Raw genomic sequence first — 12,241 nt, forward strand, 5'->3', positions numbered from 1 at the left:
AACAAATACATATTAATTATTACTCAAATTATTATTTCGGTCGTTCTTAATGTATCAAGCGTCTATATGCAAAGAAAAGCCAAAAACTACGGTTTTTATCATTAAATGAAGATATACCCTAAAGATGCTTTGAGGGCTTTACGGCATAACCAGGTTTCATTCGCCCGGGCAGTTGCCCCCTTTGTCCCCCCCCCCCTGTCTGCGGGCCTGCCAATAAAGATATTATTAGTAAATAGAAATACTAATTCAAAGTTGAAGTTAAATCTTAAAAATTAAGAATTTCATAAACTCGTTATTTATGTTTTTATCTGAAATCCTTTTTACATCTTCGTTTTAACAAAGTATAGTTCACAATCAAATAATTAACATTTCATGTTGGATTTTTGTTTTGAAACACTATTCATATTTACCTTGTTCTTGAATGGGCTTTTAATAAGTTCTGTATATACTAGTTTTCTTCTGCTAGATATATAAATAACCTTTGTTCGGTTTTATTATTGGTATCGCAAAGTTTAACCAAAATAAAAATACAGCTTGAAGCCAATAGTTTTAATTTTTATTTTTACTTGTGACTGGTGTTAACAAAGCGATAATGAAGTCAAAACCAAAATATTTAACTAATTACGAGAATAACAATAATGATTCCATTTTTCTTTTTTGGCCTGTTTGGGTGTGCCTCGTATGTTTGTATGGTGCTGCCATCTGTACTTATTTTAAAGAACTATACATTTTAACAAAATATATATGTATATAAAAATATATATTTGTAGATTCTTATTTGTGCTATTTGTTATTGAAAGTTGTTTTTTTAGGTGAGTAACTATAAACAAGATTGTTCTTGCAGGTATACCAAACAATTCTAGAGTCTGAACAGGGTAAGCAGTTGAAGACTGTAACACCACATGAAGATAAAAGTGTGGCCGTCATTGAATTTAATGCTGCCACCTGTGCTGTTGTGGAAAATGTTGGGCGTATTGCAATTAGTATTCGCCGTCGTGGTAAAATTTCCAATCAAGTATCATGCAGGTGAGCTTATTTTAAGTGCAATCAGTTCGGAAAATGTACATCTAAATACTAAATGCTTACTAGTTTTCAAAAATAGCATTGATGCGTTGATGAGTCTGTTCATAAGTTGTTTTAAATTTCTCTAAAAGTCTTATCAGAAGAGTATATCCTAAACACTTTATTAAAGTTAAAAGTCATATTGCATGCTCTTTTTGCTGTGTCATTTACATTATAATAATATATATATTGATCTGAACAAACATATCACACACTGAAAATATATCCATCCATTGACAACTTCAGTTCAAAAGTTCAAGTATCCTAGGTGATATCATTAGGTTGATGTTTTCCATACATTTTCTTTCACCATGCTATAGGACAATATCCCTTGTAAGTTTTATGCTGCTACTAAATAAAACTTAAAGAATTATGTCCTTAGTTTATGATTGTGCAAGCATTGTTAACTATATGTACGTATATTCGTGTTAAACTAGCAAAATATTCTTACCTTTATGATGCTTTGTTTATTATTTAGTATACTTTTTGTCTGAGAAGCAAAAAAAAAAAGAGCTCCACAAACTTGTTTTAAAAAATATTAAATTCTAATGCAAACTTAAGTTCTGTATGTTTTAGCCACACACAAAACTTGATTACATTGTAGTAATTCTAATTAAAGTGCAAAGACTTTACAGAATTGTAGTGAAGTTTGTTTATCCCTGCATTTTTTTTTGAAGAGTTGAAACAATAGATGGCACTGCTACTGCTGGAGAAGATTATGTTCCACTGAAACAAATCATAACTTTTCAACCAAATGAAGAAGAAAAGAAAGTTTTTGTGGAAATCATCAATGACAATCAATGGGAACCTGATGAGACATTCTTTCTAAAGTTGGTGGTCAGTGAAGAAGATCGAAAAGAAGCTGCTTTGGGAAGAACCTGCATTATGGAGATTACCATTCTGAATGATGATGGTAACATGTCTGTTTTTTTTCTTGCAGTATTTCTATTATTTGGACATGTTAAAATCACATTTTTATTTTGAATATAATACAGCCTTATAGTAATTTTTTGTGAGTTCATTATATGTCCTAAGAGGACAGAAATAACTGAAATTGGATGTAACTAGTGTTTTTCTAAATCCTTTTTTTTTTGAGATAGGAATTGGATAAATTATTACTGATTTTCAAATTAAGAGAAAAATAATAAAGACCACAGAAGAAGAAGTAGGAATAAGACCTAAGGATTCTGTATTTTTACAATTAAAAGTTTTTTAGAAAAAGAGTTAATCTAAAGAAGACAACTTTATACCAGTTCATTAGAAAACTGACCTCTATGAAAGACATTACTAAAGTGAGCCATTTCAGTGGTTTTCATTAACACATTGTAGCTACTGATGAAATGAGAAACAAAACATTCCTACACGACAAACAGAAATAAAGATGTGTTGTTGACAGTCTAAAAATTGAGGAAAAACAAGACAGTTGTATGTTTCACAAGTACATCATGTATTACGACCGTGGTTTCGCCAGAAAAGGCATCACCAGGTACAGTTTATCTGAAGTTAAGCATGAAGCTACACAATGGACTATCTGTGTGCATTAGGTACAGACTGAAATGTTTCGTAACAGAATTTATATATATGTTTAAGCAAAGAACCAGAAGTGACCTTGACATTCACCTGGAGTCAAGTGGCGAGGAGCTTAAGTTGGTTTAGAACATATATTCTTTGTTACAGAGTCAGATTCAACATTAAGTGCTACTTCTAATATCTATTACAAGATAAGCTCCTCTACACTTCTTACCTCACTCTAGGTGAATGTCAAGGTCATTTCTGGTTCTTTGTTTAAACACGTGTGTGTGTATGTGTGTATATATATAAATGCCTGTACAAGACATTTCAGTCTGGACTTGATGATGCCTTTACTGGCAAAACCATGATTGTGAATAAGTAATGTACTTGTGAAATGTAGAATAGTCTTGTTTTTCCTCAGTTCTGTATCTCATGTAAATTTGTTAGATCTACATACCAAAGTATAAAATTATCTCAATAAAATAAATTAATGAAAGGACTAGCTGGACTAAACTTTATAGATGCAAAAGAAACAAATTTCATTTATCAACTGTAGTGTTTTAAAAATGATTAATGTCGAGAGAGCTTATCTCTAGACAAAGTTCTTAATATGTAACAAGTTTTACAAAATTGTTCAAACTGTTAGTAATTTGACAAGCTGTAGGGTTAACAATCTTAATATAACTTTGGTAAAAGAACACTTCTTGTATAGATTATAGTAAACTTTGGGTCATTTCATAGAATTTCATCTTCACAGATTATAAATAATGATATCTTAGTTACTGACTTGCACATTTTTATTTAATTTCTAAACAAAATTGGACACATTAAACAGAGGTGGTCCTCGGATAATTATATTTCAGAAACAAATTTTATAAACAAAACTTTCTTTTTTTTACTCATTCTATTCTTTTATTTGATTTGATACTGCTCAAAATAAGTGGAGATTTTAAAGGTCGTGGAATTGTTAGTTACTTTGAGAAAATCATATATTCAGTTTTTTATGAACATTACATGATTATAGAGTTTGGCTTGTCATTTTATGTTGTCAGTTTTATAGTTAGAATATTTGTTACTATGTTTTCAGCTTTTGTTTTTATAATCTTCAGAATTTTAACACAACTTACAATTTAATGTTCCACTACTTTAGAATTTAATTACCAATTTTAAGTATTTTTTTTGAATAATTTATTTTTAAATTTCAAGATTCAAAATATAGAAGTATTTGGGAAGAGAACAAATTTTATCTTCCTTTCTTCCCCTCAGAACCCGGAATCTTGCTGTTCAAACGCCGAGGAATTCTAGTTAAGGAAAATGCTGGAAATGCACTTATCCCTGTCATTAGAAAGCAAGGTGCTGATGGGATTGTGACAGTTCGATGGCGAACAATTGATGAAACAGCATTGAATGGGCGAGACTATATAGGTGGAGAAGGAGAACTTCGTTTTGAACATGGGGAAGTTGAAAAATTTATTGAGGTTCCTATTATTGATGATTTTAATGCAGAAAAGGATGAGCATTTCGAGGTAGAGATATTTGAAGCAAAAGGGGGTGCTGTAATTGGACAAGTGAACCGAGTGACTGTTACAATCACCAACGATGATGGTAAGAATTACATTCAAAGAAATTAAAAATAGAAAGACAATGGGGAAGGATGTGTACAGTTTGTTACTGTATCAAAAGTATTAGAGTGTTATCCAAATTTAAATTTACTAAATTATTTCTTAAGGGATATGTTGAATGAGGTGTAATCTGCCGTAGTGTGCTGTTGATTTTAAGCATTACTATATCTTTTCTAATTTATTACCTGAAACATTTCCTGTTAGTATGAGGAAAGCTTTACCGTTTCCAAAATTTTGCATGATATGTACCGCTTCTGGTAATTAAAATAGAAAAAAAAACTGTTACGTAACTTCTCTTGGGTAACTACATTTTAAAATATTCAAAGTATCTAGAAACATCAATGAAAAATAAAGTAAACACGGATGTGTTACTCTTTATTCAAATGGTTGCTTAGAACTACTTTAAATAATATATAATATTTTCAATTCTGTAAAATGACAACATATTTAAGAGTAAAGTTCTTGAAACACATCTATTGTTATTGGCAATGTTTTTTAGAATATTTTTTTTTAATCTCAATATCAAGAAATTGTTAATGGGACTGCCTGTTAAGTTATAACAAAAGTATGTATTACTGGTTCAAAGCTGTTGTTGCATGAACCTGTACATTGGAAAACAATGACATTACACAATGTGTACAGTTGCTGATTCAGATAACCTATATAACCGCACTAGTTGTATATTTGAACAGCTGACTTAACGCTGTTATTTTATATTACCATACTGTAAAATATATGTTTCTACCCTGGATGTAGCCAAAATACAAAACATGTTAAAACCTATCCTAAAAAAGTTGCATTTTGTATAAAGCCCTTGGTATCATTGATATAAATAAACATTGCTTTCTTAAATTGTCTTTTTATTCACCTGTTCAAAATGATTTGTTTAAGCTACAATATAAATGTTAATAACTACTTTACAAATATCTGATTCGTGGATATTTATTGCCTTGTACAATAAAAGTATCAGTAGTGGTCGAACGTAAATTATGTATCTTACTTTTTGTAGTTATAGAAGTAATATTTGAAATAAGAGTGATTTAAACAAAATTCTGATTATTGTTCTCGTGTATGTACGTAGATTTTAATACCATAATGGATCGGTTGATGATGCTTACAAACGTTAATGTCGATTCTCTGAAACTTCATTCTGAGAGTTGGGTAGGACAGTTGAAAGATGCCATGAACGTTAACGGTGGAGACTTGGAGAATGCAACTCGTGTGGATTACGTGATGCATTTTCTAACATTCGGTTGGAAGGTATGTGCGTGTCCAAGTTGTTCATTAATAACAATAAGTTTGAAAAAGAAAAACTTAAACATTACAGAATCTGTTGAAGCATATTAGTTTCAATTTAAAAGTTGTTTTTTTTTTTGTAATTAAAATTCATAAAACTAGGATTATAAAAATACAACTGAAATATATGACACGTATTAGTGGGCTAATTGTATGGTGGAATAACAGAAAAACTGGTAATGTAGGTAATGCACTGCGTGTATTTCATTCACTTTTCACGTTCTCAGTTTTGCTTGTTTTAGATATATATTAGAAGCACGTGCAACATACATTGGTAGCAAATTTTATTCTTTTCGTATGCAAAACAATCAAACTGATCATAGGATATTTGTAGTTTTCCTATCTATAAAATTTAAGAGTTTGTTCTACAGTCAAAACGTTTACTTAGCTTGTCATTCGCTTGGTCAAACCAATTGTTTATGGAGAAGCTAGAGTACCATTAACATTATCTAGCTTTGTAGTAGTCTATTCATTCTTACATGTTACAACATATTTAATTTATCAAACAGCACACTTAGGAAGTGTTAACAGTTTAGATTTCACAAAAGTATTAGATATTACAATTTGATATACAATGAAGTATAAAGGAAGATACCTGTTATCTAAAAATATGTCTTAACAAAGGAACTGACTTTCACATGAGAAAAATAAGTTAATCTATTTAATTCTTGTGTTTTGTTTATTGTTTTTTATATATGGGTCACCTTCTTGCTTGCTAAGTCGATTGAATGTGTTTGTTTACGTAAGAAATGTATTTGGCTTGGTAAAATATGTTGTTTATTTGCTTGTTGTTCTCTTTGTGCTATAGAAAATGTGTCTGTAAATGTAAATTATGTGAAAACTTGTGTGGACTGTTAGAGAGTAACAGTTTCAGAGATGATTTGGTTTTTAATGTGTATCAAAATATAGAAGTTAAAACTACCAAGAGTATTGGTTAGAAATAGAACTCTGTACTTTTAGTAAATTGCCTGTTATTTAATTTTGTCACAATAGGAGAGAGTGAATAATAATAGATTCAGCTTATTGGAGAGTACTAGAGCTTTTAATTTAAAAACTCTTTTTTTTTTCAGATTATTTTTGTCATTTGTACCTCCTACCTCTCTGGTTGGAGGTTGGGCAACATTTTTCTTCTCATTAGGAATGATTGGAATTTTGACAGCTATAGTTGGTGATCTGGCCAGCATCTTTGGCTGCTTGGTAGGACTAAAGAACACTGTAACAGCCATCACTTTTGTCGCTCTTGGTACATCGCTACCTGATCTTTTTGCTTCCAAAGCTGCAGCACAACAGGAAAAATATGCCGATAATGCAATTGGCAATGTCACCGGCAGCAACTCGGTCAATGTTTTCTTAGGGTTGGGTTTACCGTGGGTTATTGCTGCTATCTACTGGGCTGCAAAGGTATAGTAGCTATTCAGGTTATGATGAGATTACTGCTAAAAAAAATATATGAAGAAAGTTAAGGAAAATGACATTACTTGGGAGCCATGAAAGATTTTTGGAATTATAATATTTATAAAAAAAAATCTTGTAATTGCTAAATTATTTTATTATTGTATTAGTGTACAACTTTATTATATATAATTTGTTTTTTTTATAAAACTGATAATTATCCTTTAACATTCAAACAATTCTGTTGGGTTGTAAAGGTTAATAGAAATACATTTGATATCTGAGGTAGTTCAAATGTTTGGGCTTCTGAAAAATTTCTGTTATGAATCGTTTTCAATTGACTTCTTTCATAATTTCCTAAAAAGGTCATTATTTTCTAACCCATATAAACAATTATATGACATTTAATGTTTACATTTATCTGTAGACACAAAAGTTTGCTCTTCCGTCGCTTCGATTCACAAATAGTAATTGTATGTCCAAATTAACAATACCTTTTCCATCTTCTTCGTAAGTTATACTTAATGCAAATATAACAATTTAAAAACCCTCCTTTTCTAGACAGTGTTCTTATAATAAGAATAATTCAGATACTTCTAAACCAAATTTGTCCAAGTATGTTATTGGTTAAATGTCATGAATGTGGGAGAGGGTGGGGGGTAACAGTTATCAGTATCCTTTCCAAAAACGTTATAAAAGTTTATACGAAATAAATAGTTAAACAGCATGTGGAAAAACATCTATACATTTCATTTTATAAGTATTTTCTCCATTTAAAAAATTAAAATATTAGTTTCTCTTGTATAATTCTAGGATCTAGATTATATACAAGAGTCAATAACAGATATTTTGGTCACTGTTGTAACAATGTATTATCTATTTTTTCTTGAGTGACCAACCTGCTTGAGCAAATATAATTGAGATTATATAGAAGTATGGTTGTGATAGATGTAGTGATCCGATGAAATCCTTAAGTAAGTCACTTTTAACAATTCCAAGTTCTTATGTGATGCTTTGCCTACTCTTGGATGTTACTTTGTTAGTAATTATTTGTTGCTTATTAATTTCAGGGAAAAGTGTTTGATGTGCCATCTGGATCTCTCAGTTTTAGTGTAGGAATCTACAGTGCCACAGCAATGGCATGTATCGTCCTTCTGATGGTTCGTCGATATTCGAGTTTTTTTGGCAGGGCAGAACTTGGGGGTCCAATAAATGCTTCAAGGGCATCATTTGCCTTTCTTCTATTTTTGTGGTTTTTGTATATTTTGCTGTCATCACTGCATGCCTATGGCTATTTTAACTAGAAATGAACTTTTAAGTGTGATTTATATTGCAACATCTCAATGTTCATGTTGAGTTAATCTTTTTATGACACTTATAAAAACAAAAAAAACATTTTGGTGTGTGTTTGATCGCTTACTTTCACATGTGTGTTAAGAGCTGTTCTTAATGGCGAAAAATTGTTTTAGCAATTGTTTTTGTTTTTGATGTGGTAGTTTCTGAAATGACAGGATACTAAAAGGAAGGGAGTACAAAATGTATCTATGTTTGAGGTGAAAAAAACAAAAAATTCTGATGTCATTATTAGTAGGAAAAAGTACGGAGTTCTGTTATATCACGAAAAAAATGTGAAGTTTTAAAATCGTGAGTCAATCTTACTAATAAGGTATCTTGGAGTATAGAACAAAGTTTAAACTGATTTGTTTTAAATGAAGTTTCAATAATGAAACTGAACTGGTTTTTAATACTGTACTTATACCTTATGAAGGTCACTGTTTACAGCTGCATGTTTTATGTGAGACGTCACAATAAATTGGTTTTTTTGGTGTGAAAGAAACTTCAAAAGCATCTTTGAAAGGACTTAAAATAAGATTTTTCTAATTGGTTAAACAAGTTATAAGTATTTCTTGTGGTGATATCAATGTATAGTGTGTTTATATGCATGACTTATCTGTTATATGCAAGAACTATATATTTGTGTATTTGTTACATTTTTTTATGTACAGAGTTTCATTTAGTTAAAAATTAATTTCTTTTACAACAACATGATATTAAAATAAAAATAAAATTTCAAGTACTTTAAGAGATGAGAACGTATTTGTTACCTAATTATTTTGTTAAAAGAACAAACATAAAATGTTAATTCTCAGCTAACAATACCCAGAACACATGACAATGTTGATGTGTAAGAGAATTTTCAAAGCAGAGTGTTAAGTTTCTCATTATAACCATGTTTTCGTTTAGTTCAAAGAAGTGTCATCTATGGATTGATTAATAACATATAACTGTGTTCTAACCATATTTAAAAGATAACTTTGAATAACTTGAACAAGGTAGTGTAAAATGGGCTGAAGTTGTATTTTTCGTTTATCACAGAAGAACTGTCTAGGTTTAATTTGTTACATAGGTTGGAAAATTAATGTTTTCTGCTTTTTATTTTAGATTTAACCTTTTTAAAGGTTAATAATTTCATGTATTTGATATCTGTGAGTGAGTAGAGTCTATAGACTTAAACTATATGTTTTTACTTAGAATTATCCTTTCATAGTAATATCGATTTAGTCAGTCAAAAATGGTATAGCTCTAATATTATAAGATAAATGAAATATTTCAGGACATTCTACAAAATGTAATCTCAAAAATTGTTTCATAATGAAATAATCTTTTTGGAGTTTCTTTTATATAAAACATCATTCCTTTGCTGTGTACTAAAAATAATAAAAATTCAAACTGCTTTTTAGTCATTTTTATTTGTTTCTAAAAAAATACTGTTACGCCCGGATCGTTAGTTAATTTTCCGGATAATTTCTTTCAGAAGAAACTTTAGCGATACAAGTCCTTTCTTGAATAAAACTGGTTTATTCTTTCTAAATACAACTTTGCAATACACTTAATTTCTACAGTCACGCTATAACAAACGCTATAATTCACAACGAACGTCTCACGTGCTCTACTCAACAATATGTCTCTCTCTGTCCGCAGTTCAATTACCCATTGTTGCCGTCAGTTCTTGGCGGCTTATATACAAGACTACCGCATGTTACGACAGCGGAGGTCACGTGACGCTAGTAACACGTCATGCGCTTCTAGAACGTTCATGAAACCTCGAGAGGCTACTAGATAGTGTTAGACATGTTCTTTCTTACGTAGGAAATAACTACGGGATATCTACATTACAGTGTGAGAAACTTCCTTTCTTACATCCCAGAGCCACTTTGCTAATGCTACAATTGTGTGCAAGAAGGTCGCCTCGTCATGGTTTCTTTCACGTGATTTTCTACAAATAACGTGGCATTGTAATTCCATTTATAACTGTTTTCTAACTAATTACCGAACATTAACTTAAACCGTTTTCGTTAATTTCTAATACTTATTTTACTTCTACAAATCTTAGTGTAAAAGTATGAGCGATTAAAGAAATTAATTCTATTAGTTTTTATGACATAATTTTAGAAAGACCTTAAGATTTATGTTTATAAGCAAATCTCTCGTTAAGCAAACTAACTGCGGGTTTAGTAGACTTTGGTTAGGACTTCTTCCTATCGTCCGTCTGGTTTCAACGGATCAGTGCTGGCGCCTAAGTAGGCGTAAAAACAAAATCGAATGCTATTTAATTTCTAGGACAGAACCATTAATTTAAAAAAACTTTTTTTAAAGAATAGGCTAGAAATGAAGTACTGCGTGGATAATGTCTGTTTGTAGTTCTATTTATTGATCGTGCCTTCACAATGTAATAATACCTAACTTCGTTCAAGGTCTACTTTAATTTTTTCATGAATATAACATTGTCTATCTTACAGTTGGATTAACCTTCACATCCTAAAAACTGTATAAGGACTTTTTTGAAAGCATTTTTTACACGATCACCATTTCTGTAAATAATAAAAAAACAAAAACAAACGGCTTAGAAAATACTTTAAGAAAATGTTACTCTTGAATGAAAACTGGATTGCCAGCATCATATTTTACCGAAATTGAACAGCCCAAAATAGCTAGTTAACAAATTATATGTGTAAGAATTATACGTTCGAAACTTAAAAAAACCGTAAAGGTAGCATTCAAAACAATGGCTGGTTGACTATTCTTAAAACTATTCCGGTTATTGCTGCTGAGAAAGACGTTTATAAACAGAAACGCCACCGACTTTGTATTATCAGAGAGAGAAAACTAACTTAGTATTATCAGACGGAGAACACTAACTTAGTATTATAAGACAGAAAACACGAACTTAATATTTTAGACATGTTCTTTCTTATGTAGGAATTAACTACAGGATCTCTACATTACTATAGGAAATAACTATGGTATCTCTACATTACAGTGAAAGAGAGAACAGGTCTAACACAGTAATGTAGAGATCCTGTAGTTATTTCCTACATAAGAAAGAACATGTCTAACACTGTAATGTAGAGATACCATATTTATTTCCTATATAAGCGAGAACAGGTCTAACACAGTAATGTAGAGATCCTGTAGTTAATTCCTACATAAGAAAGAACATTTTTTTTTGCACCGTAACATAGAGATCCAAGTCCTTAGCTATTTGCTACATACAAAAAGCTAGGTACCGTTTCTGTTATCGGTATTTTTGACCACAATGACATAAAGCCAAGTTTATAATTAGAATGAATTAATTCATAAGCTTGGTACTCTCGCTGTTATCTCTATTTCGTCTGTCTACACCAAATATCACAAACTAGCAAACATTTTCAGAATTTATCTAGCTTTTATCTTTGGTTTTATTTGTAATCCTATTTTTAAGTAGTAGATGTATGTTTATTTATGTATTATTAGCATGAATGGGTGGGAGGTAGGGTGTTGCTGACCGTCTGTCTTCCCTCTGGTCAGTAGTTCAAAACTAGTATCAGCAATAGAGAAAACATTATTAACTTTTCCGTAAATACAACGCAATCGTAGTTGTTAATCCCAAGAATTAAGCCTCCTCCTTTCCTGATTTCTTGCAGTTGTTCATTCGTGTGATATAACAACATCCCGTGATTCCACATACACGTTTACTACAGTGTCCTCCTGTGACGCTTTTTTACCTATGTATATGTGAAATCCCAAACTAAACCTTGTATTCTTGAAGCCAGTTTATGAACCCAGTCTGTTAAATGTCTTTTTCTACCGCGTATGAAAGTGATTTTTAGTTTACAAAAAAGAAACTGCATTTTATAACGAAAACGTCACGATGATGAGTCTGGCTTATGTGTGAAAAATCAAAATCCTGAGTTCTGCTTAAGTGTGACAAAAACCACAATTTTGAGTTCTGTTTATGTGTGAAAAAAACACAATTATGAGTTCTAGTTACGTGTCAAAAACCATAATCCTGAGTTCTGCATATGTAAGAAAAATTA

At 30.9% G+C, this 12,241-nt stretch overlaps 1 protein-coding gene across 1 annotated transcript in view; it reads left to right on the forward strand.

Annotated features, from left to right (window-relative positions):
- LOC106466105 (sodium/calcium exchanger 3-like) overlaps positions 1-9,415 on the forward strand; it is a 53,725-nt gene extending 44,310 nt beyond the window's left edge. Inside the window, exons 5-11 of the mRNA XM_022394061.1 lie at positions 125-153; positions 845-1,026; positions 1,740-1,975; positions 3,841-4,179; positions 5,278-5,464; positions 6,563-6,893; positions 7,955-9,415. Coding sequence (XP_022249769.1) covers positions 125-153; positions 845-1,026; positions 1,740-1,975; positions 3,841-4,179; positions 5,278-5,464; positions 6,563-6,893; positions 7,955-8,188 — 1,538 coding nt within the window. The 3' untranslated portion in view covers positions 8,189-9,415. The remainder of the gene's footprint in view (positions 1-124; positions 154-844; positions 1,027-1,739; positions 1,976-3,840; positions 4,180-5,277; positions 5,465-6,562; positions 6,894-7,954) is intronic.
- Positions 9,416-12,241: the final 2,826 nt, after the last annotated feature.

The sequence above is a fragment of the Limulus polyphemus genome, unplaced genomic scaffold (genome assembly GCF_000517525.1).
Source record: "Limulus polyphemus unplaced genomic scaffold, Limulus_polyphemus-2.1.2 Scaffold2151, whole genome shotgun sequence".
Taxonomy (NCBI): domain Eukaryota; kingdom Metazoa; phylum Arthropoda; class Merostomata; order Xiphosura; family Limulidae; genus Limulus; species Limulus polyphemus.